We start from the raw sequence: 25,321 nt of genomic DNA, 5'->3' as shown, positions 1-25,321 counted from the left end.
ATTTCCATTTAAAAAAGTGACATTTGATGAAGTGGAACTGCTGATGATGATCAGAACGGAACTCTTCAATGACGCATAGTTCAAGTTTGGCGATTTGTCCTGACCTCTTCGTTATGTTTGTTAAGCAAGTTAGGTTTTCAAGACGCATTTTTGTAAAGCTCGAGTTCTGATGATGGGATCCATGAGGAATCGAGGGAACTCCTCAAATGTGAAAGGCATAGTGATTTTTGTATTTTCATCAACAAATCCAGCATTTACATAAAAAAGTGACATTTGATGAAGTTGAACTTTTTTGAACTGCGATCCTCACAGAACCGAACTGCTATCAGAAAAGTGGGTTAGGTTAGGTTAGAACTGTGACCCTTACAGAAACGAAATGCTATCAGAATATTGGGTTAGGTTAGGTTAGAACTGTGACCCTTACAGAAACGAAATGCTACTAGAAAAGTGGGTGGTTTTACCTCCTTTTAGTTAGGCAAACTGTGCTGTCTTTTTCATTTCATTGTCTGGAGTGCACCATCAACAATAAGTAACCTCTCAACGGCATCCCCCATTGAAGTCGGTTTTTTTTTCTTAAAAATTATTATATACAAAAACCTCGCTCCGCTGAGCTGGCCCCGTAGACAACATGCCAATCGCTAACGCTAAGTAGCGAACGAAACGCAACTATCACTGTCACACTAATATGGAAGAGTGATAGAGAGACACAAAGTGATTCGATGGCGAAGCGATAGCGATTGTCACCTTGGCTAGGCCGGCTGTTTCCACTAGAGCTGCGCTGAGCGAGGATAGATAAATGTGTCGTTGAAAAGGTACGACAATGTCGCTTGCCTTAAGGACGCTCGCTCTGGCACGTTTTTCGTATACAATTTTCGTTCTTATGATAAGCGACAATGTGGTTCCTTTTGATTGAAAACGTCACAAATGAATTGTTTCTATTGGTTTATGACAAACACATCCCTCGCTACGCTTCCTCGCATAGGTATCTTTGGCGGAAACGCAACCTGAAATAAGGTTTATAGACAGGTTTAAAGTATGTACCTACGACGAAGAATGTGTGTCCTCTGATTGGTAATATGATTGTGTATAGATTTTTCTTATCTACTGGACACGTTCTCATTCTGAAAGGATCATGTTAAATAGATACATGTAAATACAGGTATCTATCATCATCTTTTCTTTCGCAACTTTTTCAATTACCTGCGAAAAGTTTTTCTTGTTTACGTTGTATAGGTAATTAAAACAATGGAACTTTTCGTTTAACTCGGAATCTCTAATTAAAAAGGCTTCAATATTCAAAGTTCTCCATTTGGTTGAATGTTTGTTCAACAAACAAACATTCATTATGTTGGTTTGTTGTTGTTATTCTAAAATAGAATCCTGAGCGTCGAGGGAATTATTCATGAAAGTGTTAACGCCCAAGGTGGAAATCATTTTGCTACCATGTGACACATACCGGCTTTTAACATCCCCTAATCTTACGTACTTAACTTACACGCTTCTAAGATGTAAAAACTAGGGAGTGGTCGTATGGTTTCCTCGCGATTATTCGTATTGCTCGCTTTTGAAGCTTAAATACTCGCTCACGATCAGCCGCTGTCCCCCAAAAGGGTTCCATCACCAAAAAAGTTTGAGAACCGCTGGTCTAGACTGTTTACGAGTTTGTATTATGTTATTAGTAACTTACTACCACAGTTGCGTCAGTTGCTTAACGAAGTGGGAATACCAATAGGGTATATTAGTAAATTCAAGATGTGGTCGAGATCATAGGGTTGATTTAATTTGACATTTTATGCGGTCGTTGTTAAAAAAAATATAGGGGGCCGTAGGGGTCGGATCAAAACCTAAGTAATTAAGTCCGACTTACGCTTGAGTGCACATTTCTAGTAGGTTTTCCTGTGATCTATAGGTAAAGATCTATTTTGTGTATTTTTTTCAAAATTTTCGACCCAGTAGTTTCGGAGAAACCCCCCCCCCCCCCCTTTTATGGTGGTCATTTTTTGCCTATTTTCTTGAATAACTTCTAAACTGTTTATCCTAAAATTCAAAAAAATATATTTTTGAGATTCTCACAATGAGCTCTTTTATTTGATATGTAACACGATATAGTTTGAAAACTTTATTTTTTAATTTTCTCATTAACCCCCCCTAAATTTTAAAAGTGGCCCCCATGTTTAAAATTCGTTTTTTTATGTTACATTTCCGTCTTTGGGTCACAAACTTACATATGTATACCAAATTTCAACTTAAATGGTCCAGTAGTTTCGGAGAAAATAGGCTGTGACAGACGGACAGACAAACAGACAGACAGACAGACAGACGCACGAGTGATCCTATAAGGGTTCCGTTTTTCCCTTTTGAGGTACGGAACCCTAAAAGTAGCAAGATAATAATAAATATAAATGTATTGCTCCCGCACGTAAACATTTTATTGGTCAGTAGCATAAAGCAAGCCATTCATGTCGTAAACTGTTATAGTTTTTTACAACGACACCAGAGGGCCTACCTCAAAAACGAAAAACGAAAATTCTGCCTCTCTATCGCACAAACTTGGCAGAGCGATAGAGAGGCAGAATGACGGATTTTCGATTATCGTTTTTCGCGGTAGGCTCTCTTGTCGTCCCGCGTTTTATTGGAACAATTTAAACATTCCGTATCAGTGAGGAAGATAATATGTGACGTTTTCAATCAAAAGGTACCACATTGTCGCTTACCATAAGGCCGAAAATTGCTTGTATCTTTATTTTTATTTTTTTATTTTTTTCTCTTTATTTTGGCACAAACAGTCATTACAGAAAAGTGACATTGAAAAGTATTACATATAATATTGACAATACAGTGCCGAAAACGTTATAGATTATAGTTATAAATTTGTTGCAACGGACCTGAATTAACTTAACTATAAGAAGAAGATGAATTTATACGAAAAACCTGTCAGAGCGTCCTTATGGCAAGCTACAATGTGGTACCTTTTGCTTGGAAACGACACATATGGGTGCGTAGGTACTAAACGCACGCTTTCTATGAGTTTAATTTTCGGGGTAGGTACCTACGCGGCAAAGATTTGCACATAATAAGGTTAACAGGTTATAAATTTGATCTGGATTTGTTACGTATATGGTAATAATACCCTGGGACCCATTTCTCGAAAGGCTAATATTATTAGTCCAGAAACTGTCAAATCGTATGGGTTTCAATGTCAACACACTAATAATATTAGCCTAATATTTACCTCTGCCCTCCATACTAAATTATTGTTCGAGAAATGGGCCCCAGGTATTATGATATTCCTGTCGATCAAAGTCGATAACTTGTAACAGAGCCGAAATATTGGGTAGATTACGAATGTAAAGTACATGGCAAATAAAATGCTTACACCGTTTTTAATATAGTTATCTAAGTAAATGAGTGAGTGAGTGAGTGACAAAACTGCATTAAAAAACATTATATTTCAATCATTATCTTTAATATCCTTCATCAATAGTGATGTCGAGGCTGGCTGGTTCGTAGTTGTGGTCGATCATTCTATTGGCAACGATGTGCTTGTACACGAGTGCCGACTTGCGCGGGGTTCGCGTCCGTTCGGGAGACGTGAAGTCCACCTCGTACAATCCGAAACGCTCCCTATGGAAATATATTTTTTAAGTGCTTCGGAAAAACCTCCAAATTTGGCTCTAATTTAGGATTTCGTTATTGCTTCAAGCGCGAAGTTGTTTTATGCAATAAAAGCAGCGTCGAATGCATGCGTCAACGAAATGTAGGATAGATTATGTGATGTAAAATGGGTGTGCGGCAAACGCATTGCGCTTAACGCTGAATTTTATCGCATAAAACAGCCGCGCGCTTCATTGCTGTTAACTTTGCATATCTTCACGATAAATAATTATAGGCTTAGTTAAAATAAAGATAAATGTCCCAGTACTCGATATGCTAATGCCCTAGCCCCTAGCCCTAAATAGTTGACACTCTTTTATCACCCCTATGGCTAACAACGTCAGTTTAAAGAGGATATGTACTGGAGCACTGACGAGCAATGAGACGTCTAGCTTATAAAAATAATGCAACGTAATTCAGTTTTATCCGACTTACGTGTATCCCCGCATCCACTCAAAGTTATCCATAAGGCTCCATGCCATGTACTTTTCAAGGCGTACTCCTTCGTCCAACGCGTCCAACGCGCCCTCCAGCGCGGCGCGGTAGTACTGCACGCGTTCGTCGTCTTGCAGGCCCTCTCCCGTCGACCACCCGTTTTCAGTCACGTACAACACTGGGCCGCTGTACCTCTTGTGCATGTGGGTTAGGACGTTGTACAGGCTATTCGGTGCTTGCTGTTTAATGATAAAATAAGATTACTAAGTACATGGTTATGTGAAGAATTTTATCTTTACGATAAAACCATCACACAATTGATTATTATGACAAATACTCAAATAGAAAGGAAACTTGCTCTCTTTTTTCTGCAAAATTAACATAATTCTATGAAAAGGTATCTAACTAGCTATGTACTTGATAGAGTTCCGCTAAGTCTGCACTGAGTTGATAATTTCAAATATGGTAAGGAAATGAATCTTCATGTATCAAAAAGTGCCCACAAAAAACAGTAATTAGGCGACGCCACCATACACTGAAGTACCTAGACCATACACCTAGTATTTTATATAGATATGCACCCGTGCGACCGTGAGAGACAGAACATACGCAATGCGACAAAATTAAAAACACGTTTTAACATTCCTGACAACATACCAAAAACAACCTACGTAATTTGGGCGGGTTATTTGCTGCCCCTCCCCCATTTCATCTCTACATTATTATACCTCTATGGTTCATGTCATAGAGTCTCCTATATATTACAATACTCCTTGGTTTCAGAACCTACCTAGCGCCACCGGAGAGATTAGGAACTATTATTTACAGCTGAAAGCTGGTCACTTTTGCAACAATTCTGCCATGAGAGATTGGCATCCTTTCTATACCATCCATAGTTTCAAAGTAAAGTCACACTTGACGTAGCACTTGACGTGCAAATGCAAACCTATCCAAGACGTATTCTATACTCTTTGTACAGTCACCTGCAATAATATGTTACTCTTCGAAGACCCCAAAAATATCTGATATGATCTTATTTGTAGAGCCATAAAGGCGTGTTACATATTTTTGCGGCCTTCGAAGAGTAACATATTATAACTTACAAACAACCACGTTGAAGCGCTAGTTGGCCAATCTGCAGGCACAAATTCTCCAGTATCTATATCATCGTACATGCTGGGCACGGGGTGTTCACCCTTATATTCATTAGCTGATATCAGACGAGACGTATAGTGGTTTATTCCGAAGAAATCTGCAGATCCTTTGACGTATGCCTTCTCTTCTTCAGTAAATTCTGGTAGTCGAGATCTAGGGTAGCCTTGCGCTTTGCTTTTAGCAGCGACACGTTCGGAAAATTCTTTGGGGAACCCGCCCTGTTCAGAGAAAATGGGTTCCGCGTATAAGCCCCACTGAAAAAAAATGGTTTTGAATTTATAACATGTTAAGGCACTGATGTGTGGAGTAGGTACTCTAACCTAAAAATCGAAAGAAATTGATTTTTATTTTTTTTACAGAATCGATAGCATAATTATTAACGAGCTCCAGGGCCCCATTGTGAGATAGAAAACAATGTACACACACACATATATCTGTATGTGACTAGTTACTTCAAATTCGAATATAACTATATTCTGAAAATAAGATTCAAGCGTTTTTATATGTGCCATTCTCAGCAAAAGGGTACTTATTGTCGGTTGTCAATAAGGTGCTATTTCCATTAAGCTTCAATTTGAAATCTACTGTATCGACAACCGACAATGTGTTACCCACGTGTTACCTTCTGTTTGAAAAGTCATATATTATAAAGTGCTTCTTTCAAATGAAAACATGCACCAAAAGTACTAGAGGTTGGTCTTCTCACCTCGGCTTGTCTATGCATTTCAGCAGCTGCCTCATCCTCATCAGAATCCGTCAGAGGCTCTAATGATGTAACAGCGATAGTGATGCCGCACCGCCCGCCCTGGCTGGGCTTGAAGTCGTTGTTATACGCGTGATAGGCCTTCGCGTGGGCAATCACCAAGTTCTTCGCGCACAGATAGTCTCCTACACCAGCAGAATTCAGCTGCGGTGCCAAATTGGTAGCACCATAGCCATGGTAACAAACTTCTTTAGGCTCGTTAAAAGTGATCCAGTCTTTAACTCTATCGCCGAACAATTCGTAAGCCACTCTAGCGTAATCTTCAAACCATTCAACGACGAGAGGGTTGGCAAAACCTCCTAGTTCTTGTAGTTTTTGAGGCAAGTCCCAGTGGTATAGCGAGATCATGGGTTGGATATTGTATTTGATCATCTCATTGATGTAGTTGTTGTAGAAGTCGACGCCTGCTTGATTAATTTCGTTGGTAAAGCCTGAAGGTAGAATTCTAGACCAAGAAAGGGAGAACCGGTACGCGTCCAATCCCAGTTCTCGCATCATTTCGACGTCGCGTTTGTATTTGTGGTAGGAGTCTGCAGTAATATCACCATTGCTTTGGTCTGCGATGACGTGAGGTTTGTTGTGGGTTATGTGGTCCCAGATGTTTTCACTTTTACCTGAATATTTAAAACAGTCAAAAGCTTATAAACCAACACAAATTACATTGATTTATGTGACTGGATCGTAAAATGCACTTTGTTCAACTTTAAAGTCCATGCTATCTTGACCCTATATAAGGTTAAATTCAATGTATAGGAAAAGGCGGAACATATCGCGCTATGCTCAATGTTGTGTTCTATATAGCTCTTACTAATTCAGAAAAAAGTGTGATTTCACATCTTTAGACAATAAATCAAGTATGAAAATTATGTTTTAATGATTTTGGTATATATTTATTATTTTGAAGATTCTGCTTCTATGGGTTACTCTAATTATTACTTATACAACAATGAAGGTACTTGTAGGCACTCTGATCTGACTGATCCTTCACGATGTGTCCTCTTTGACTGCCTCGATCTAAGTGGATGAGTCTTACGAGCCTGTCCAACTGGCTCCCGTGCCCCACTACCTACCGTGTTGCCAGGTATTTTCCCAAATACCCCGTACTAATCGGGGTAACGCTATGATGTTACCACATTATAATTATTATTCAACTGCTATCTGTCATGTAAACATGAATAAATCATGACATTCGGCCATCCAACTTCGTGCATGACTCCGGCGCACGAACCTTATCACCAAGAGTTAGATCCGTTTTATATGTTCCACCAATCACCAAAAATTAAACAGTTTCGGTTTCAAAAGTTAAGACGTAACGTATCACAATTGATAAATTTCCGTGATCAGCAAATGTGTTAAATAAAATTATGATGTATCGCTACTTGAATAATATCATGACATTATTAGGGTTCCGTAGCCAAATGGCAAAAAACGGAACCCTTATAGATTCGCCATGTCTGTCTGTCTGTCTTTCCGTACGTATGTCAGACAGCCACTTTTTCCGAAACTAAGAACTATACTGTTGAAACTTGGTAAGTAGATGTATTCTGTGAACCGCATTAAGATTTTCACACAAAAATAGAAAAAAAATAAGAAATTTTGGGGGTTTCCATGCTTAGAACTGAAACTCAAAAAAAATTTTTTCATCAAGCCCATACGTGTGGGGTACCTATGGATAGGTCTTCAAAAATGATATTGAGGTTTCTAATATTATGTTTTTCTAAACTGAATAGTTTGCGCGAGAGACACTTCCAAAGTGGTAAAATGTGTCCCCCCCCCTGTAATTTCTAAAATAAGAGAATGATAAAACTAAACTTCCACCGAAAATTTGTTTGAACGAGATCTAGTAAGTAGTATTTTTTTTTAATACGTCATACTCGTAAATCGTAAACCGCAATTTACCTTTCACTCACGTTTCACATAAAAAATACATTGTTTAAATTGTGTAATGTACGGAACCCTCGGTGCGCGAGTCCGACTCGCACATGGCCGGTTTTTATTGTATGTAAACGTAACTTACCGTCTTCATTCCAAGCGCCTTCGATCTGGTAGGAAGCGGTGGCCGTGCCAAATACAAAGCCCTCAGGGAATTTCCTCGACTGCTTTGTGTAGAGAGCATTGCTGCCGAGAGCCAATGCTGTAAAACTGAAATAGTAGATTGTTAACCAAGGGATAAAAGCCGCTCATTTCTGACGAGATAGTTTTTAATACTGCTAGTCAGAATTACGTGTAGTAGTCTTTTTAGTATTTTTTGAGGGTACACTCAATTAACATTTTAGGTAAAAGGATCGCTTTATACTTCTCAATCGCGAGTTAAATACCTATCAGAATGCATATTATATACAATAAATCCATTTACTTTGAACCGAATTTTGATTTGATTTGCTTATCTGAAGCTTATATTTCAGCTAGGTACTTTCAGAAATGAGACTCTCAGAAAGTATTAGAAATTAAAAAGAAGAGCCAAATAAGAAATAAAAACGGAAACGAAACAGATATGAGCAAAAATCTGAAATAAGTTACCTTCAACCCCCCCCCCCCCCCATTAGTATGTTTATTTAAGTATACCAATTTTCAAAACTACACGAATTATTGTCGCGCCTATATTCGGCTTAATTTGACGTGGCTACTTATTTTGATCCTTGGGCAATATTCAATAAGCTATTAATAATCTTTTTTCAGACAGTTTATGCATGTATACCCACACGTTAGCACAAAAATCAGTTACCTGCTTAAACCTAAGTAGATTTTAAACCGATAGCTAACGTTGCATATCAATTAATTAGTATTCAAGTTGAAAGCAACCCGGAAATGAGGCTTAAAAATCAAACCTACTTATACTTACCCTAAGATGACCGCTAACCGCATATTTCTTCAGCTGCGATTCAATACTTCTCAATGGTTGTCTCAATGTCTTTTATATTGTACAAACACTTATCGTATGTAAATCTATATCCCCCCCACAAATTCAAGCACCCATTTATTCCAATAAGATAAATAGATTTTGAAGGACGAATTACGGATAAATTCGCAGTAAAGGTGAATCTATCTCGAATGATAGTTTTTATACTTTCGTGGGCGTTCGACGAGTACGGTACGATTTACCGTCACGTAAACATGGACCTAAGTACATGTAGAAGATTGTATGCGCGCTTTTAAATTACCGTGAACGTTGACGTCCACGATATGACGTTCGTTGCCGTCCACGGTAAATTAAAAAAAAAACTGGTCAAGTGCGAGTTCGTTTAATGCGCGAGTTAAACGAACTCGAAAATCCGAGGGTTCCGTACAAACTTTAAATTTTACGGTGCGTACGGTGCGTACGGTTCGCAATACACGGTCGTCGTGAACGCTGCTCGCACTATTAGTGCTTGAGAAAGGAGACCTAGGCTCTCCGAAACATGTCGCGCGAGTGACTAAAACAAGTGAGTCTAAACCGTAAAATGATTTAATGTTAGTATGTCTCACAACAGTTTAAACTTTAAATTTTCTCATATTAATAGAATCACGAAATACTTTTGACCAGAAGTATACTAAGCGTAATTGTGTACAGCGCCATCTATCAGCAAATTGGCTAACTAATTTGCGCGACCTGTACGTATGTTTGTTTTTCAGGGATAATTCATTATCATGTGAACCGATTTCAACAATTTTTGTTTTATTTAAAAGAAGGTGTTTTAGTGTAATCTCATAGACATTTCAAGTATAGCATACACCCGCAAATGAGCTTAAATTGCAAATTAAATTAGAAAATGTTTTATGATAATTAAAAAAAAGTTTTCAAGATAGAGGTGATGATTATATTTTTCCTGTAATATTTATGATAATGTTATTATTATGTAAAAACGTTATAATTCATTATAATTAATTACAAACTTCGGAGATAAGGGGCGGGAAAATTTTAATTTTTCACATTTTCCTTCATGTCATTTTTTTATTTCTATGAAAAACAAATAAAAAAATGTTTTGTTATGGTCAATTTGAGCTCTTTTAAATTATATCCCACTCGACCTAGTAACTAGACTGAAATTTTGCACCTTAGTTTGCAAATGCCGACGGTCACAAAGACAATGAACGGCAATTAACTGATCTAACCCTTTTTACAACACCCACATTTTTGCCCTTAAGGTGGTTCACCGGGAATATCTTCGATAGTACTTGTAGCGCTAGCGACGCGACGAAATCCCGGAGTGAGCCATGCCTGGCACGGGGGTTGTATACAACTTTATTATTTCCCTGCTTTAACGTGACGTGTCGGAAACGTGTCGTTACCGTTCACGTCTACCGCTATGTATAAAAGCTAAAGCGACCAGCATGTTGATTTTATCAACGTATTTTGATAAATATTTGGAAGGATGTAAACATGCCACTTAAGATTATGGTAACCTATGGAGATAAAAAATAGGATTATTATTCGAATTCACGTTCTATCAATATTTAAGTATTTACGTAGAGAGAACAAGTGTTGGATAACATATATTTTGTATCTATGCCGATTAATAATACGAATTTGTTGCCGTATACTCGCGCAACAAATGTATGTGCTAGGTATATTATATTGAAGTTGTACACTATATTTTAAATTTGCAATTTTTATCTTTCTTATTTCTACTTAGAATCACCTGCTCTTTCGATCCTAAGAGGAGAAAGAAAGAGTCTCCACATTTTGATTTCCATTCCTTTACCATTATCATAGACTTTGTATGACATACATACATTTTGGGACACTTTTTTTCTCCTATTGAAATATTACCAAATTTGAAAAAACAAGAGAGTAAAACAAACAATACTTATATATAATGTAGTTATTTACTTATTCTATTTCTATAACTTTAAAGTTACTGGATAGAAAAACGTAGACAGCAGTTATTTTTTGACACGATTTCTATTTAATAAATGTAATAGAATTAAAAAAAGAAAAAAAAAAAGTGAAAGGGAAAAGGTGGATGGACTGTGTGAAAGATGATATGAAACTAACGCAAGTGAATGATGAGATGACGGGTGACAGAGAGGTATGGAAGGAAAAGACATGCTGCGCCGACCCCAAGTGAATGGGACAAGGGCAAGCGAATGATGATGAATAGAATTAAAAAAAGTTGGTGATTTGACCTGTTTTTAACCGACTTCAAGATTTCAAAGGAGGAGGTTCTCAATTCGGTTGTTTTTTTTTTTTTTTATTATGTTTGTTACTCCATAACTCCGTCATTTCTAAACCGATTTTAAAAACTCTGTTTTTGATTGTAAGTATATACATACAGATTGGTCCCGTTTTTGTCAAAAAGCAGTTCTGATGATGGGATCCATGAGGAATCGAGGGAACTCCTCAAATGTGAAAGGCATACATATAGTTATTTTAGTATTTTCATCAACAAATCAAGCACTTACATTTAAAAAAGTGACATTTGATGAAGTGGAACTGCTGATGATGATCAGAACGGAACTCTACAATGACACATAGTTCACGTTTGGCGATTTGTTCTCTTCCTTATGGACCCAGACCCAAACTTGGACCCGGACTCGGACCCGGACCCGGGTCTGAACATGGACGCCAACTCGGACCCGGACCCGGACCGAACTTTGACCCAAACTTGGACTCGGACAGCCGGACACGGATCCGAACTCGGATCCGGACCCAGACCCGGACTCGGAAATGCTACTAGAAAAGTGGGTTAGGTGGGTGGGTGGGTTTTGAACTGCGCTTCTCACAGAACAGAACTGCTATCAGAAAAGTAGGTTAGGTTAGGTTAGAGCTGTGACCCCTTCGAATGCTGTGCGCCCCTTCGAATGCTGTCACCCCTTCGAATGCTGTCACCCCTTCGAATGCTGTCACCTTGCCGTGGTGAAGGGGCTTGCGTGCTCCAATGACCCTCAGGGCTATGCCGGATAGGGTCTCCCAAGCCGGACAGGCCTGAGGAGAGGGGCCAGACTAAGGGCAGCACACGGGGGGCGGCTCCGCGTGTCCCTCTGAAATCAGCAGAGGGCACAGTGCGAGACGCCAGGTCCCACTGGGACGGAGTTGGCGCTCTACTAAGCCACCTATGGCAAGAGCTGCCATAGGTGGCTTAGTCCGGAGCAGAGAGGAGGAGCCATGAGAGTATATGTGGTGTCAATCGGGTCACTGATTTGCGCGCGAACGTCCGGGACTCTCCCCCCGTAGACGCTGGAGGGGACTGAGGGGGCCCCTGACGCGTCATGGATGTGTGTGGTTTCTGGATTGGGAAGCCTTCTGCTTTGCTGACATTGCCTAGCTGTCTGGAAGGATTGTGCATTGGGCTTCTGTGAAACCCAATTGCAGATCCATGTCTCCGGGCGGGTCGGCGGTGTTAGTGGATCGGGAGGCTCGCGCATCGGATTCCGCGCGCATCTGTTGCGCGTCTAGGGGGCTCTCGGCCTCCAATGGCGGCTGCGGGGGGACACATTCCGGATCTTCGCCCGCGGAGCAGTTCCCTGATTGATACCCTGAGGAGTGGGGCTGCGTAGCGGTGCTAATAGTGTTCCCGGGGCTATAGCGAATAGGGCTTCCCATATCGGACAGGCCTGGGATGAAGGGCCAGACGACCCCGGTACACGGCGGGTGGCTCCGCGTGTCCCTCTGAGTAGCAGAACCCGGACCCGGACCGAACTCTAACCCAAACTTGGACCCGGACAGCCAGATACGGACCTGGACTCGGATCCGGACCCAGACCCGGACCCGGAAATGCTACTAGAAAAGTGGGTTAGGTGGGTGGGTGGATTTTTGAACTGCGATTCTCACAGAACAGAACTGCTATCAGAAAAGTAGGTTAGGTTAGGTTAGATCTGTGAACCTTACAGAAACGAAATGCTATCAGAAAAGTAGGTTAGGTTAGGTTAGAACTGCGACCCTTACAAAAACGAAATTCTACTAGAAAAGTGGGTCGTTTTACCTCCTTTTTTAATTAGGCAAAAGATGCTGTCTTTTTCATTTCATTGTCTGGAATCTAAGAGTGCACCATCAACAATGAGTGAACTTTCAGCGGCATCTCCCATTGAAGTCGGTTTTTTTTAAAATTATTGTTTGTTTTGTTCTGTTTTCATATAAATTCCATCAGTTCGAAAAAAGAAACTGTCGGCCTAGCCAAGGTGACAATCGCTATCTCTTCGATAACGAAACCCTTTGTGTCTCTCTATCACTCTTCCATACTTGCAACAGTGACAGTTGCGTTTCGATCGCTACGGAGCGTAGCGATTGGCATGTTGGCTACGCGGCCTGATTTGATTATTTTGGGACAAACAGAAACTTTTAATTTTTCACTTTCTTCAAGAAATTGTAGACCGTAACTTTACTACGTCATATCATCCTACAAAAGTTTAACAAATACTAAGTATTTTGTGTTTTATAGTAATTTTGAGTGAATCACCCGAGTTACTACTTTTCATTTCGAGTATGGGGAAAGTAAAATACATGAACGGAGAAACCCTCCAGTATGCGTCGCTCGACACGCAACTTGGCCGGGTTTTTTGTTAAGTCGAATCCTTAAATATTAACAAGTTTTAAATATTACTTGTCATAAGCTTGACTCCCCTGAGGCCTGCACGGGTATACTTAAGCCCACGAACTTTAAAATAAACACCGGCCAAGTGCGGGTCCGACTCGCCCAACGAGGGTTCCGTACTTTTTAGTATTTGTTGTTATAGCGGCAACAGAAATACATCATCTGTGAAAATTTCAACTGTCTATAGCTATCACGGTTCATGAGATACAGCCTGCTGACAGACAGGCGGACAGACAGACAGACAGACGGACAGACGGACAGCGGAGTCTTAGCAATAGGGTACCGTTTTTACCCTTTGGGTACGGAACCCTAAAAAACGTTTAACATTAACAAGAACCTTGATCAATTTCTAATATTTCTTCTTTTAACTGTATTAATTAGAGAGGGACGGGTAGACTTGAATTAGAGGAAATAGGGGCATACGCCCACGTAATATATACATTTTTGGGGTTATGATTACATTACGCCTAACTCATGTGATTTGCACGAAAATAATAAGCCATTTAAATTTTGAGCCAAATTTTATTTTATTTTATGAAATTTTTAAAGATAAATCATTATTTATCTTAAATCAATTAATAATTATTTAGCCCTGGGAGTAGGGGGATTGCGCGTTTACGGGCATGTAGTACACTCCAAATGATCTGAAAGCAATAAAACATTATTAAAGTTTTGATTATAAATAGGTACCTATTAAGTCCGGCTTTTGCAGGTTGTGTTCAAAAGCTGATTTTTAGATTTACCTACTCGAGTGCGTCAGATTAGGAAAATGGCACAACCTGTTGAATACTACCACCAAGTGGTTATATACTCTTTGACTACCACCATAAAGGTCTGTAGGTACTGTAGGATACGGGCAACGGGAAAATAACCCCAGTAGCATTTATACGTCATTATGACGTCAGCGACGTTATTATAACGTAATAATGCCGTCATTAAGACGTCGCTGACGTAATTTTGCTACCTGGGAATAAATAGATAGGAACGATAGGTAGGTAGATTTACCGCCCGGAGATGTAAATAACTCTGATCTCATGTTGCACATACAACTTTTCACCTCAGTAGTAGAGGGAAAATTCCAGTTTAGTAATGGCATAGAGTAACTTATACTAGAGCGTTACTGTCATAGTAAATTTTGTAACCCCAGTAAATTCACTGCCATCTGTCGACACACTTTAAAACTAAAAATGAAGATTAATAAAAATACGATAAAATGTATTTAAATATAGATAAATGATTTTTTTTATTTGCATTAATTATTTTCATGATTTTGACCCATGTTCTTTCACTGATATGCGTTAAAATTGTTAAATAACAAACGAAACCGTCAACGCCATCTATACGACAGTAGGCCAAAACTAGTAGCGCCCTCTGAACGAGAATCAAATTTTCTTGATTTTCGAGGCACGTTTTTTCCTTAGACTGTATCCATCTATTACGGAGTTATATCTATCTTTGGTAATGGCAGCTAAATCGAAGTGGACTCCGATATTGGAGTACTGAAATTTTACTATTATGGAATTTTGGGATCTGACAATTCTGGAGGCACGTATGAGTCCAAGATTGTTTTAAACCCAGAAACCCCCTGTCTTGGAAACTCGAAGTCCTGAAGTCTCGGAATCACAGTTTTACGGAATCCTGGAGTCCCGGATCCTATAATAATCCCGAATTTCTAGAGTCCCGGAATCTTAGAATCCTGAAATGATATGAGAATCTGTTGAAAGAAAGGTACGGTCAACGATATGCTTGTATCAAAAATGACATTTTTGACACAAAACTCAAAGTGGTCGTAGGTACTCACCCCGCCTTATCAGTCAGGCCGCCCATAGGCAGCGTGTCTTCGGAATCGGACTCGCACACGACGGGAGCCATCATGTCAGCGTCGATGTCGATGTCAATGTCGCAGCGTCTCCCAGTGAAGCCTCCAGACACAAGCGACTCCGCGAAGAAAAGGAAGGCCCTGTTGGAGTCAGAACGAAGTTAGCATTGATCGAGAAGCTCATAAAAAGGCTGTAAAAGTTACGTTCGTATTCCGATAGGACATGCCCAAGCCAAGGTAATGGTTCGTACGTCTCATTAGTAGTACTATAGCATTACTTTAAAAATAAATTACTGTTTGATTGGGCAGTTTGGGTCTAGGAATGGTCTAGGATATAAAAGCAGAGGTTAATGTTGCCTGTATAAATTAAGGCTTCATTATTCTAAGCGGCAACGAACAAGAAACTTTCAAGCTAATCCATCAATGCTTTAACGGTATCAGACGGTGCAACCGAGCCTAAAGTACCAATAGTAGTACCTACTACCTACCGAACGACGATCTTAATGCAAATGGGATTTAAGCTTGTAGACGTTTGCCAAGTCTCGTCAAGCGTATAAATGTAGCATCAGATAAGGAAGCTGCTATGGGTTAGAGCGAGAAACGAGAACGAGAGTGAGTACTTTAATCATTCACCTGTCACGGCTGCACTCCCAGTCGAGGATGTCGCATCCTGGCTGAAACAAGCCACCGTTGGGATAGAAGTCCGTGTGCGCGATGGGCTGCATCAAGCCGCTGCCGTGCACGTCGGTGTGGATGGCCTCGGTGTACACACCGTCCGTGGAGAAGAACATGTTCGTCGAGTTAAAGCCATGGCGGGGCGGGTTCAGAGCTGGAATAGTTATTTGATTTACAAGGGTGCAAAGTTGTTGTTTAACCCCTCTTGCCTATTGATACCTGAGCAAGCAAACATTCCAACATTTTTCACTACACCAACGCGAGGAAAATTCTACATTTCAATTCTAATCATATCCCAATGCACGTTGTTAGGTAAACAAATCATCTCTTAAAACTCAATTCTACCAGCCAACATCTGGAAACAACTGAAAATTTGCATCAAATTACTTTGCCACTTTGTCGATCAAATGCAACGAGCTGGTGTGTGGAAAAAGTAATTGTTTAAATGTTTCAAACATGTATAAACGCATACTCGATGCGTTTTTCAACAAATCATAGCGCTTTTTTAGGTCACAATACGGTTGCCAAAAATTTTATTAGCAATCTTGAAGCTTTTCTACAGTAACTTCATGGATTAGAAACCTAATTTCTTTACTTTCGCTCAATAGAAAAAATCACGAACATAGGTCTAAGTGGTCTAACGATATACCTCATACCAGTCATACCAAGGGCCTGACACTCTTTGATAGAGAAAGATAGTCTTATTGCGATTCCTATAAGAGGAAAGAGAAAATAGTGCCATGCTTTGTCCTTATCACCGATCGGGTTTTTTTTCATGGTCGGGTTATGGCAGCATAGGTAGGAGGCGATGGCGAAATACCAAAATTTATAAGAGTGAAAGAAAAAAGGATTATGCTGCCATACACTAACCTGTCAATACACAAGGGCCTGACACTCTTTGATAGAGAAAGATAGTCTTATTGCGATTCCTATAAGAGGAAAGAGAAAATAGTGCCATGCTTTGTCCTTATCACCGACCGGGTTTTTTTTCATGGTCGGGTTATGGCAGCATAGGTAGGAGGCGATGGCGAATTACCGAAATTTATAAGAGTGAAAGAAAAAAAGGATTATGCTGCCATACATTAACCTGTCAATACATGAATATGTCTTTCTCTTACCCCTGGTCGCTCGGTTTCATATCTATAACTAGTATACCTATATACTTACTTTACTCTTTGACTATGTCTATGCCTCATACAGTTTTTTGACAAGTTTTCACAGACAATTTCATGATAATTTGTTACGAATATATGACGTTGATGCGTCAAGGTGGTTTGTTTACAAGAAAATCGACATATTGACATCTCTATCGCTTGAATATGCAAAAGTGATAGAGAGGCAGATAACGAAATTTCGATATTACATATATTCTATTAATTTTCGGGTTTCGTGGTAAGCCTTCTGTTTGTGCTAGTAGCGCCACCTACGCAGTGTATTGCGTAATATTCCCTATTTTTGAACAAAAGCTAAAAATATGAAAACTTTATTTTTTTGCGAGCTCATCGATTACCTTTTTTTGTTAAAACTTACAAAAAATTAAAATTTAAAAACATGATACCTATCCGAGACCCCGGGCACGCACAGCCATCTAGTTCACGCTTATAAAGCGTTTTCATTTTCACATTGTCCGATCCGATATAGGATGTAGAGTCCCGCATCCGATATCCTACACTACATCCGATTCTATAATGTGATTCTATAATGAGCTGACGGGCTCCGACATGACTAAAATTATCGGAAGTGCCTCTCCAATATCGGATGTCGGATGGTGCCTAGGTATGTTAGTAGTATAGGTTCTCAGGTGTCGTTCTCACAAAATGTGTTTGACTCTTACCAGTAATGATATCAATCGCCCCGTTGAGGTTCCTGCCGACGAGTCCAGCCATCTGGGAGCCGATTTCAAACCCAATGATGTGGTACTGGTCGAAAGTCGCGCCGGTCTCCAGGTTCAGCCAGGCGATAAAACGGGCGACGCTTTCACCTGGGGAACAACGTATTTATTAATAATGACACACTTAAGGATGACCGAGGCAACCGACACGTCATTTTCTATGATACTCCATACTCCAACTCCAACCTTTACAGATGTAGTGCATGATCCTTTGCCATCGTATTTTCTCGGAAACGTTGGTAAATAAATAAATATTAATAGGGGACATCTTACACAGATCAACCTAGCCCCAAACTAAGCAAAGCTTGTACTGGTGCTAGGCGACGATATACATACTTATATAGATAAATACATACTTTATATACAAAGGAAACACCACAGCAACAAATATTTGTGTTCATTACACTGAAAGGTACCCAGTACCCACTAGGCCAGAACGGTCGTCATTTGTCATGCTACTTCAGTCAACCCCAGCATATTTATTTAAAAGCGTTTCCGTGAAAATACGACGGTAAAAGATTATGCACGATCTAACATTTTAGGTCCACCGATGCTGTTCATGTAAGTATATCTGTGATAGTCGATGGAGCTTACCGCAAAGTGGCACGTTGTGGCTGATGAGTACATTGTAGTCGTCCGTGACAGCGCCGGCGCTCCAGTCCACGGCGATCAGGTTCACGTCCATGGCCGCCAGGATCGCTGCAAACACACATTTCATACAGAACGTAACGTGAACGTGATGAGTTTACGGGGTGATATACCTGCAGGCGTTCGTTAGCTGTGGTAATCGCTTACCGTCAGGCTCTTATTGTCACTTGAATGAACTGAATGTTTTCCCGTAATATAGAACCAAATTACCAACAGTGTATTTATATTTATGGTTATTTGTCATTGTCAGGAACCAGTTTTAAGTTTGGTGATTAGGGTGGTCCAACTTTGTATATATAAAAGAAAAATTAGGATAAATTTTATCTCCACAAGGCTCCATTTATTCTTTTATGAAATACTAATATATGTATGGAGAGCGTACTCTGGAGTACCAAATGGCCGAAGACCGTCTGGACGCCCTAGGTATCGCTGGAGAGACGAAGTGCAAAAAGACCTTTAGCAAACTCGGCGCCGTCGACTGGACAGAAACGGCTTTGGACAGAGAAGCATGGCGGTCTTTGGTGTCGGAGGCCAAGATCCACTTCAGGTCGCTGCGCCACAGCAGTAAGTAGGCAAGTAAGTAATCTATGTGCCAAATTTGAACTCATATGCTAATGATTTAGTGGTCGCTATGATTTTGAGATTTGCAATAATCTCATACAAACAAATAAATATATATTAACCCAAAAGTAAAAATATCGACAAGCATACTCGTAATTCATTTACGCGTTTAGGTCGCGAGATTCACGCTCCGCTTCTATGGTTTGATGCCAATACGGCAGCAATTCATGGCGCAAAATACTGGTCCTCTGTGCCGGTTCTATACGAGTAGGTACGTTAGTAATAATAGTTCAATGCTTATGAATCACAAGTTACGATGTTTGATTGCTCTAAATGTTGGTATGGATGATTTATATGTACCTTGGATTTAAAAAAACGAACCTTGTGGAAAAAGAATATTCAGAACCTTATATTTTTGACCACCCTAGTGGTGAAATATGGGTCAGTTCATATTCATACTATGAACGAGGCTATAATTCCAAAATTTTTATCAGTACGGTTTTTACTCACTATTATTTTTAGTCGCTTTTGGCGACATGTTTCGGGTACAATCGCCGAGGACACTCGTGCCTGAGGAAGGATTCCCAAAGAATCCGAAACATGTCGCCAAAAGCGACTAAAAATAATAGTGAGTAAAAACCTTACTGATAAATAATTTGAAATATGTCTCACGATAGTTTAAGTGCGATTGAGGCTATAATTGTTTATCTACGAAGCAGGTTGAAAGTGATAAGTACCTATGTGTAGATCGTTGGGGGTTTTACTACAGGTTTTATATACAGGAGGTTTAATTATGGATATACAGGTGTGTAAGAGAAGTTTTATTACCGGGGACGAGAGCCACGTTGAAGGGGGAGAGGGCGTTGGAGTCCCAGCCGTGAATGATGACGGCGGTGCGGCGGGTCGGGTCGAAATTAGAACCAATCAGAGTGGGGAAGCCGAGGACCATTGGCTGGCTGACGGTTGGGTTTTGCCTGCAGAGAGAGACGTTTATTTGCACAAGTACACTTACAAATACATGGTACCGTAAAATCAGGTAACTTTAGTCCGCAACTTACAACTATGGTCCAAATTCAAGTTCCAGTAAAATATGTATAAGTATTTTTCAAATTATGTTGAGTATATTCTATTAAATACTCGTAATATAGAACGAGCATTAGTATACCCAAGCTACAAAATAAATGTAACGAGTACAAATCATAAAGGCTTGTTAAGAATCAACGTTAAAAACCGGACTATAGTTGTACTTAAGGACTTAAATGTTACCATGTAATGAGTATACGGTAACATTTAAGCACCTACACCTTTTACTTACCTACATTAGGTAGAGTGAGTACAGTGACACAACATAATATATATATTGCTAACGAATAGTATTTTCGTTTTTTATGCTCTGAAAGTGGCTCATTGTTGATTCTCTCTGTCTATGTTTGAAATGAGACAGTCCTTTGACAAACTATAGTTGTATTTTTAATTGGGTTGATATTTATTTGATTAATTTTTTTACGAGACAAATGAAATGTTACTTTGTTTTTAGTTATGGTTGACATTTCATCGAAATTGAGTGTAGATTTCCTAATGTACATTGGGCGGCATGAGGCTAGAAATACCTACTACAAGTGCATACATATGACTAAGTAAATAGTACCTATTACAGTTTGAAAAATACGCATGTTCTAAGCATTTCACATGCTCCGACAGAGGGTCATTGTTGTTCTAAAAAGTGTGCAGAAAGTAATACGTTTCTGCACTAGAGCATTTTACTTTCTAAGTACGATTATTTTCATATTTTTAAGATACCTAAGCGATAGAAATTTGGTTTTAAATGGATTTGTTATACAATTTCCATTGTGATCATGAATCTAGTATAACTGGATCGGTCATGAGGGGTGGGGGAAAATGACCGAACGGGATAGTCTTATGTATCTTTCAGTAGGAGTAGCAGAGAAAGCGCTGTTATTGTTTGTCCTTGTCATAGTTTCACTTTTCCACCGCTGCCACAACCGAGGTTGTGGCAAACAAATAAGTACGTGACATGTCATGTTTGTTCGTTGCTTGTTTAATTATCGTTGTTTTGTATGAAATTGTGCTTTCTCTTATGAAATATAGTGATGGTTAGCGTTTTGAATGCTTGAACTTTGATAAAATACTGGTGAATTGTTCTGTAATCGGCTGTAATAGCCGCTCTGAGCAAAAATATGAGATCATAACCTTTCACACGTAAGTACGGTATTTTACACCTTCCTCTTAACGCAATATGTGAGAATAACATCGTAAAATTACGTTACACTCAAAGCAATGTAGAATCAAACGATTTCAATAAAAAATATCACAATTATTTACGCAAATTAACAAAACATTATTTGTAAAATTATCCGCCCAAATTACGTAGGTAGGTAGGAGTCTAAGGTCAGCCATTTTTAAACTTCTTCTTAATTTAGCTGCATAACAATCATGTTAGGGATACCAGATGAAAATATCATAATTTTATGGGTAATTTTGACCTCAAAGTTTTTTTTGTACTTCTAATTCCAAAAAATAAATAAACAAATGTTGTGAAGATTAAATGTGGTGTACATTAATTGGTATGATTGCGATTTGTGATTTCTTTAAATTAAAACCCATAATACATTTTATTTTACGTTTTATTTACTAAACATGTTTAGTTTTGTACCACCTTCGCGAATTATAGGAGGTATTTCATTGTTTATACGCCTAAAAAGAACGGCCCATTGACATTTTATTTAACAATTTTTTAATACCGTCAAACAAGCTAACTTTGCCTCCAGGGTAATCGCCCCAACGTGATATCAAATATTGGGGTAATTTTTACCAATACGGTATCCCCACGTTTATGACGTCATCTATGTCTATCCCTTACGGGCGCACGCGTATAGCTGGTCTATGTAATGCTAGGTCTATGATTGTGATATTTAACTGCCCATTCCATAAATAACCATACTTTTACCTAAATGGTTAATTAAAGTGCCCTCAAAAAATGCTATAAAACTTATACGTAGTCATGTTTAAAAAAAGCATGCTTTTTACTTTTCTCGTAATTCGAAATGAAAAGTAAAGATTAACTCGGGGGAAAGGCATAACTTCTGCCTCGGACTATTTTCAAAATTGCTTTCTTGGGGTTAGATATGAGGATATCACGTATCATTTGTATTATTTTGTACAAAAAAAAATCAGCCAGTATCTAGAGGAGCACAAACTTGGTATGTTTTGAAAAAAAATCTTTTAATAAAAAAAACCGGCCAAGTGCGAGTCGGACTCGCGTTCCAAGGGTTCCGTACATTGAAACGTGAGTGAAATGTCTTTAAAAAACCCGTATGGGTCGGATCAAAAACTAAGTAATTAAGTCCGACTCACGCTTGACTGCACATTTCTATTAGGTTTTCCTGTACCTAATCTATAGGTAAAGAACTATTTTGTGTATTTTTTTTTAATTTTAGACCCAGTAGTTTCGGAGATACAGGTTGGGGAGGAGAATGGTCATTTTTTGCCTATTTTCTTGAATAACTTCTAAACTGTTTATCCCAAAATTATGAAAAAAAAAATACATTTGAGATTCCTACAATAAGTTCTTTCAATTGATATGTAACACGATATAGTTTATTTATTTATTATATAACTTAATTTTCATTTATTCCCCAAATGTGGCCCCCATGTTTAAAATTCAGATGGCGTCTCCAAAATATCTTTATCGCACATTTTATACGAAACTTTTGCTAGTTACTTTAAAAACAACAAAACAAATTATTTTTTTACTTACAAACTAATTAAAAGATAAACTGCACGTCAAATGGCGGCAAAGAAAACTTTTTTCACACATGTCACGCCCACGTAGCTTTTTTTTAATTCAGAGACAAACTAGAGTGGGGGTCGATTGTCATATCGTTCGATACGAACTAACAAGCGTGATTTGTCAAAATTGTATGCAATTGACATTTCATTTCGAATAAAACGTCATCTCGACTGATATTAGAATAGAGGTTAAATCAAATTTCTTTTTTTTCAGAGATGTTCGAAATTTGAATGAAATAATATTATCGAAATCGATGTTATTATTTAGCAATAATAACATTTTCACAGATATAAATTTTGCTGTAACAAAACAGTTTATCTTAATGTTGGCCATTATTTACGGATTTTGAAGGCATCATAGAGGGTTTAGGATATGTGTGTAGATATTTTTTTTATCCACACACATATCATAAACCCTCTAATTCGAATTCCGCCAGAGAGCAACTATGCCCCAATGTCGGCTGTAATATGAGGTTAGTGAATATATCATAGAAAGTTTATAATATGTGTGTAGATAAAGCAGCGTGTATGTAACTGTTCATAATTAGGCATTAAAACACTCGTGTGATTATATTATGAAACTCACTACGTTCGGTTTATAAAGCCACACTCGAGTTTTAATGCCTCTTATTATGTAGCAGTCACATAAACTACTATTTTTTACTTTCGTATAATAACACCAATCGACTTACCTAGTGAAGAGATGGTAGACATTTTCCGAATCAGGGATGTAGGTTGTCTGGGCCGCCGTGCCCGAAAACCCTAAAAATATACAATACGATCTGTCTCATCATACGTAAATCAAACGCAAATGGTTATCTGCCCATTCATGATCATATCATACAACCTCATTTCAATCTCATGAATATCTTTCGATATTTGGTCAGTGGAGATGATAATCGGCCCATTTGGCGGCGTCAGTGTACGACAAAAAAGTACGATTTATGACTTTTGATGAGATCCCCTTTCGCATAGCGATTCCTTGGGACCCATACAACACAGGAAGAGGAGCCACCTAGATTCTAGGTACGATGGAAGAGAAATAGCAAGGTTTGGTCACTAAAATCTTAACTTTATGATGAAACACTTTTTTATCTGCATTAAAAGGAAAGTGATGGACGGCCGCTTCTCCATACAAGCTTCCCACAGCTCAAAGTGTGTTTGGAATTTAATTTTCTGTTATAAATTCAAGAATCAAAAAATCAAACGAACGGGCGAAAATATTTTCTATACCTAAAAATAATATCCAAAGAGGAAAATGAGGACTTCGTTTGTATGGAGAAGTGGTCTTTCACCAAGTTTTGTTTTGTTGGCGATTAGACATGTCGCCGACCGAAAAATTGCCGGCGGCGGCGCGCAAGTCGACATTTTTTTTTGTATTTTTATATTAATTCCGCATCCTTGATTTACATGAAAATAATAAATAACAAACTTGATCATGACTAACGTTAGACCGGGCCGTGTCCGGGCCGGAGCTTCCGGCGCTTGCTTTCTATGACATGACAGGTGATCACGTGGTGCTTTCCATAGAGAACGAAGCGCCGGAAGTTCCGGCCCGGACACGGCCCGGTCTAACGTGAGTCATTCGTAAAGCCTTGTTTTTTTAGGATTTACTCTTTCCTCCCCCGTTTTTTTTTGTAAAGTATTTATTACGCTTTATTTTCTTGATTTTTTCATTTTTTTATACCCCCGTACAAGGCACGACATATTTTTATGTAGGTACCTATATGTGTTATATTTTTATATTTTGCGGTTAAACATAATTACTTATTTTAACCCTTGTTGAAATTGTTTCAGTCTCCTCTGAGTCAAGGAAATAGTCGTAGTCGTAAGTGAAATCTTGAATATAAAAATAGATAATGCATTACCTGCGAATACAAAGCACAAAAAAACCACAAGAGTAGCCGCCATGGCTCTAATTGACAGAATTGTCAGAATATCAGTCAGTCTACGTTTTATATTCAAATGTTATCAATGCACATTTGTTACAGATTTACTTATCTTATCGGGTTTCGGTGACCAAAGGCTTCACGCCCTTAAAGTTAGTGTCCGACCGAAACCGGATTATTTGCCGAAACCAAAACGAAGCCAAAGGTTCGGTTTTGTTCTATTTTCGGCCGAAACCGAAACTTTTATAGACTTATTAAAATCGTTTGGGAAACAAACAGGCAAAAACATTCACAAGCCACACAGTTTCCTCTAATTAATGATGACAGTATATGTTATGTTGCTCAAAAAATTAACATTAATACAATTCAAACTTAATTTAACATTAATACAATTTACAACATGCAAAACTTAAATACCTAACTCGAATTGTTGAAAACAGCATTTAAACGTTGGCAAGTACGATGATAATCATCATCATTTTCCTCGCGTTGTCCCGGCATTTTGCCTCG

The 25,321-nt window shown here is 38.8% G+C and overlaps 3 protein-coding genes across 3 annotated transcripts in view; all 3 read right to left on the bottom strand.

Annotated features, from left to right (window-relative positions):
• Positions 1-3,464: 3,464 nt before the first annotated feature.
• Positions 3,465-8,909, bottom strand: LOC134741798 (myrosinase 1-like). Its single transcript, XM_063674695.1, has 6 exons — positions 8,850-8,909; positions 8,025-8,149; positions 5,951-6,621; positions 5,193-5,498; positions 4,090-4,328; positions 3,465-3,624 (listed from the first exon to the last, which is right to left on the bottom strand). The coding sequence occupies exons 1-6, from the start codon at positions 8,870-8,872 to the stop codon at positions 3,465-3,467; spliced, it is 1,524 nt and encodes a 507-aa protein (XP_063530765.1). The 5' UTR covers positions 8,873-8,909.
• Positions 8,910-10,591: 1,682 nt separating this feature from the next.
• The window catches only part of LOC134741569 (uncharacterized), a 163,221-nt gene continuing 148,491 nt past the window's right edge, over positions 10,592-25,321 (bottom strand). Inside the window, exon 6 of the mRNA XM_063674397.1 lies at positions 10,592-10,601. The gene's annotated coding sequence lies outside the window, so the exon portion shown is untranslated. The remainder of the gene's footprint in view (positions 10,602-25,321) is intronic.
• LOC134741797 (pancreatic triacylglycerol lipase-like) lies at positions 16,354-23,687 on the bottom strand. Its single transcript, XM_063674693.1, has 5 exons — positions 23,615-23,687; positions 19,941-20,086; positions 18,498-18,602; positions 17,847-17,993; positions 16,354-16,367 (listed from the first exon to the last, which is right to left on the bottom strand). Exons 2-5 carry the CDS (start codon positions 20,059-20,061, stop codon positions 16,354-16,356), a joined length of 387 nt encoding a protein of 128 aa, XP_063530763.1. The 5' UTR covers positions 20,062-20,086; positions 23,615-23,687.

This window comes from Cydia strobilella, chromosome 5 (assembly GCF_947568885.1).
Source record: "Cydia strobilella chromosome 5, ilCydStro3.1, whole genome shotgun sequence".
NCBI classification, from domain to species: domain Eukaryota; kingdom Metazoa; phylum Arthropoda; class Insecta; order Lepidoptera; family Tortricidae; genus Cydia; species Cydia strobilella.
Note: the sequence above shows the minus strand (reverse complement) of the source record. Positions and strands in the feature narration are given on the sequence as shown.

Excerpts from the sequence above, each read along its gene's own strand:
- LOC134741798 (XM_063674695.1), bottom strand. The coding sequence starts at position 8,872 with ATGCGGTTAGCGGTCATCTTAGG. Across the intron at positions 8,150-8,849 it reads CGGTTAGCGGTCATCTTAGG|TTTTACAGCATTGGCTCTCG; the intron begins GTAAGTATAAGT and ends CTACTATTTCAG. Across the intron at positions 3,625-4,089 it reads GAGTGGATGCGGGGATACAC|GGAGCGTTTCGGATTGTACG; the intron begins GTAAGTCGGATA and ends ATATTTCCATAG.
- LOC134741797 (XM_063674693.1), bottom strand. The coding sequence starts at position 20,061 with ATGGTCCTCGGCTTCCCCACTCTGATTGGTTCTAATTTCGACCCGACC. Across the intron at positions 18,603-19,940 it reads CAACGTGGCTCTCGTCCCCG|CGATCCTGGCGGCCATGGAC; the intron begins GTAATAAAACTT and ends GTGTGTTTGCAG. Across the intron at positions 17,994-18,497 it reads CCACAACGTGCCACTTTGCG|GTGAAAGCGTCGCCCGTTTT; the intron begins GTAAGCTCCATC and ends GTTGTTCCCCAG.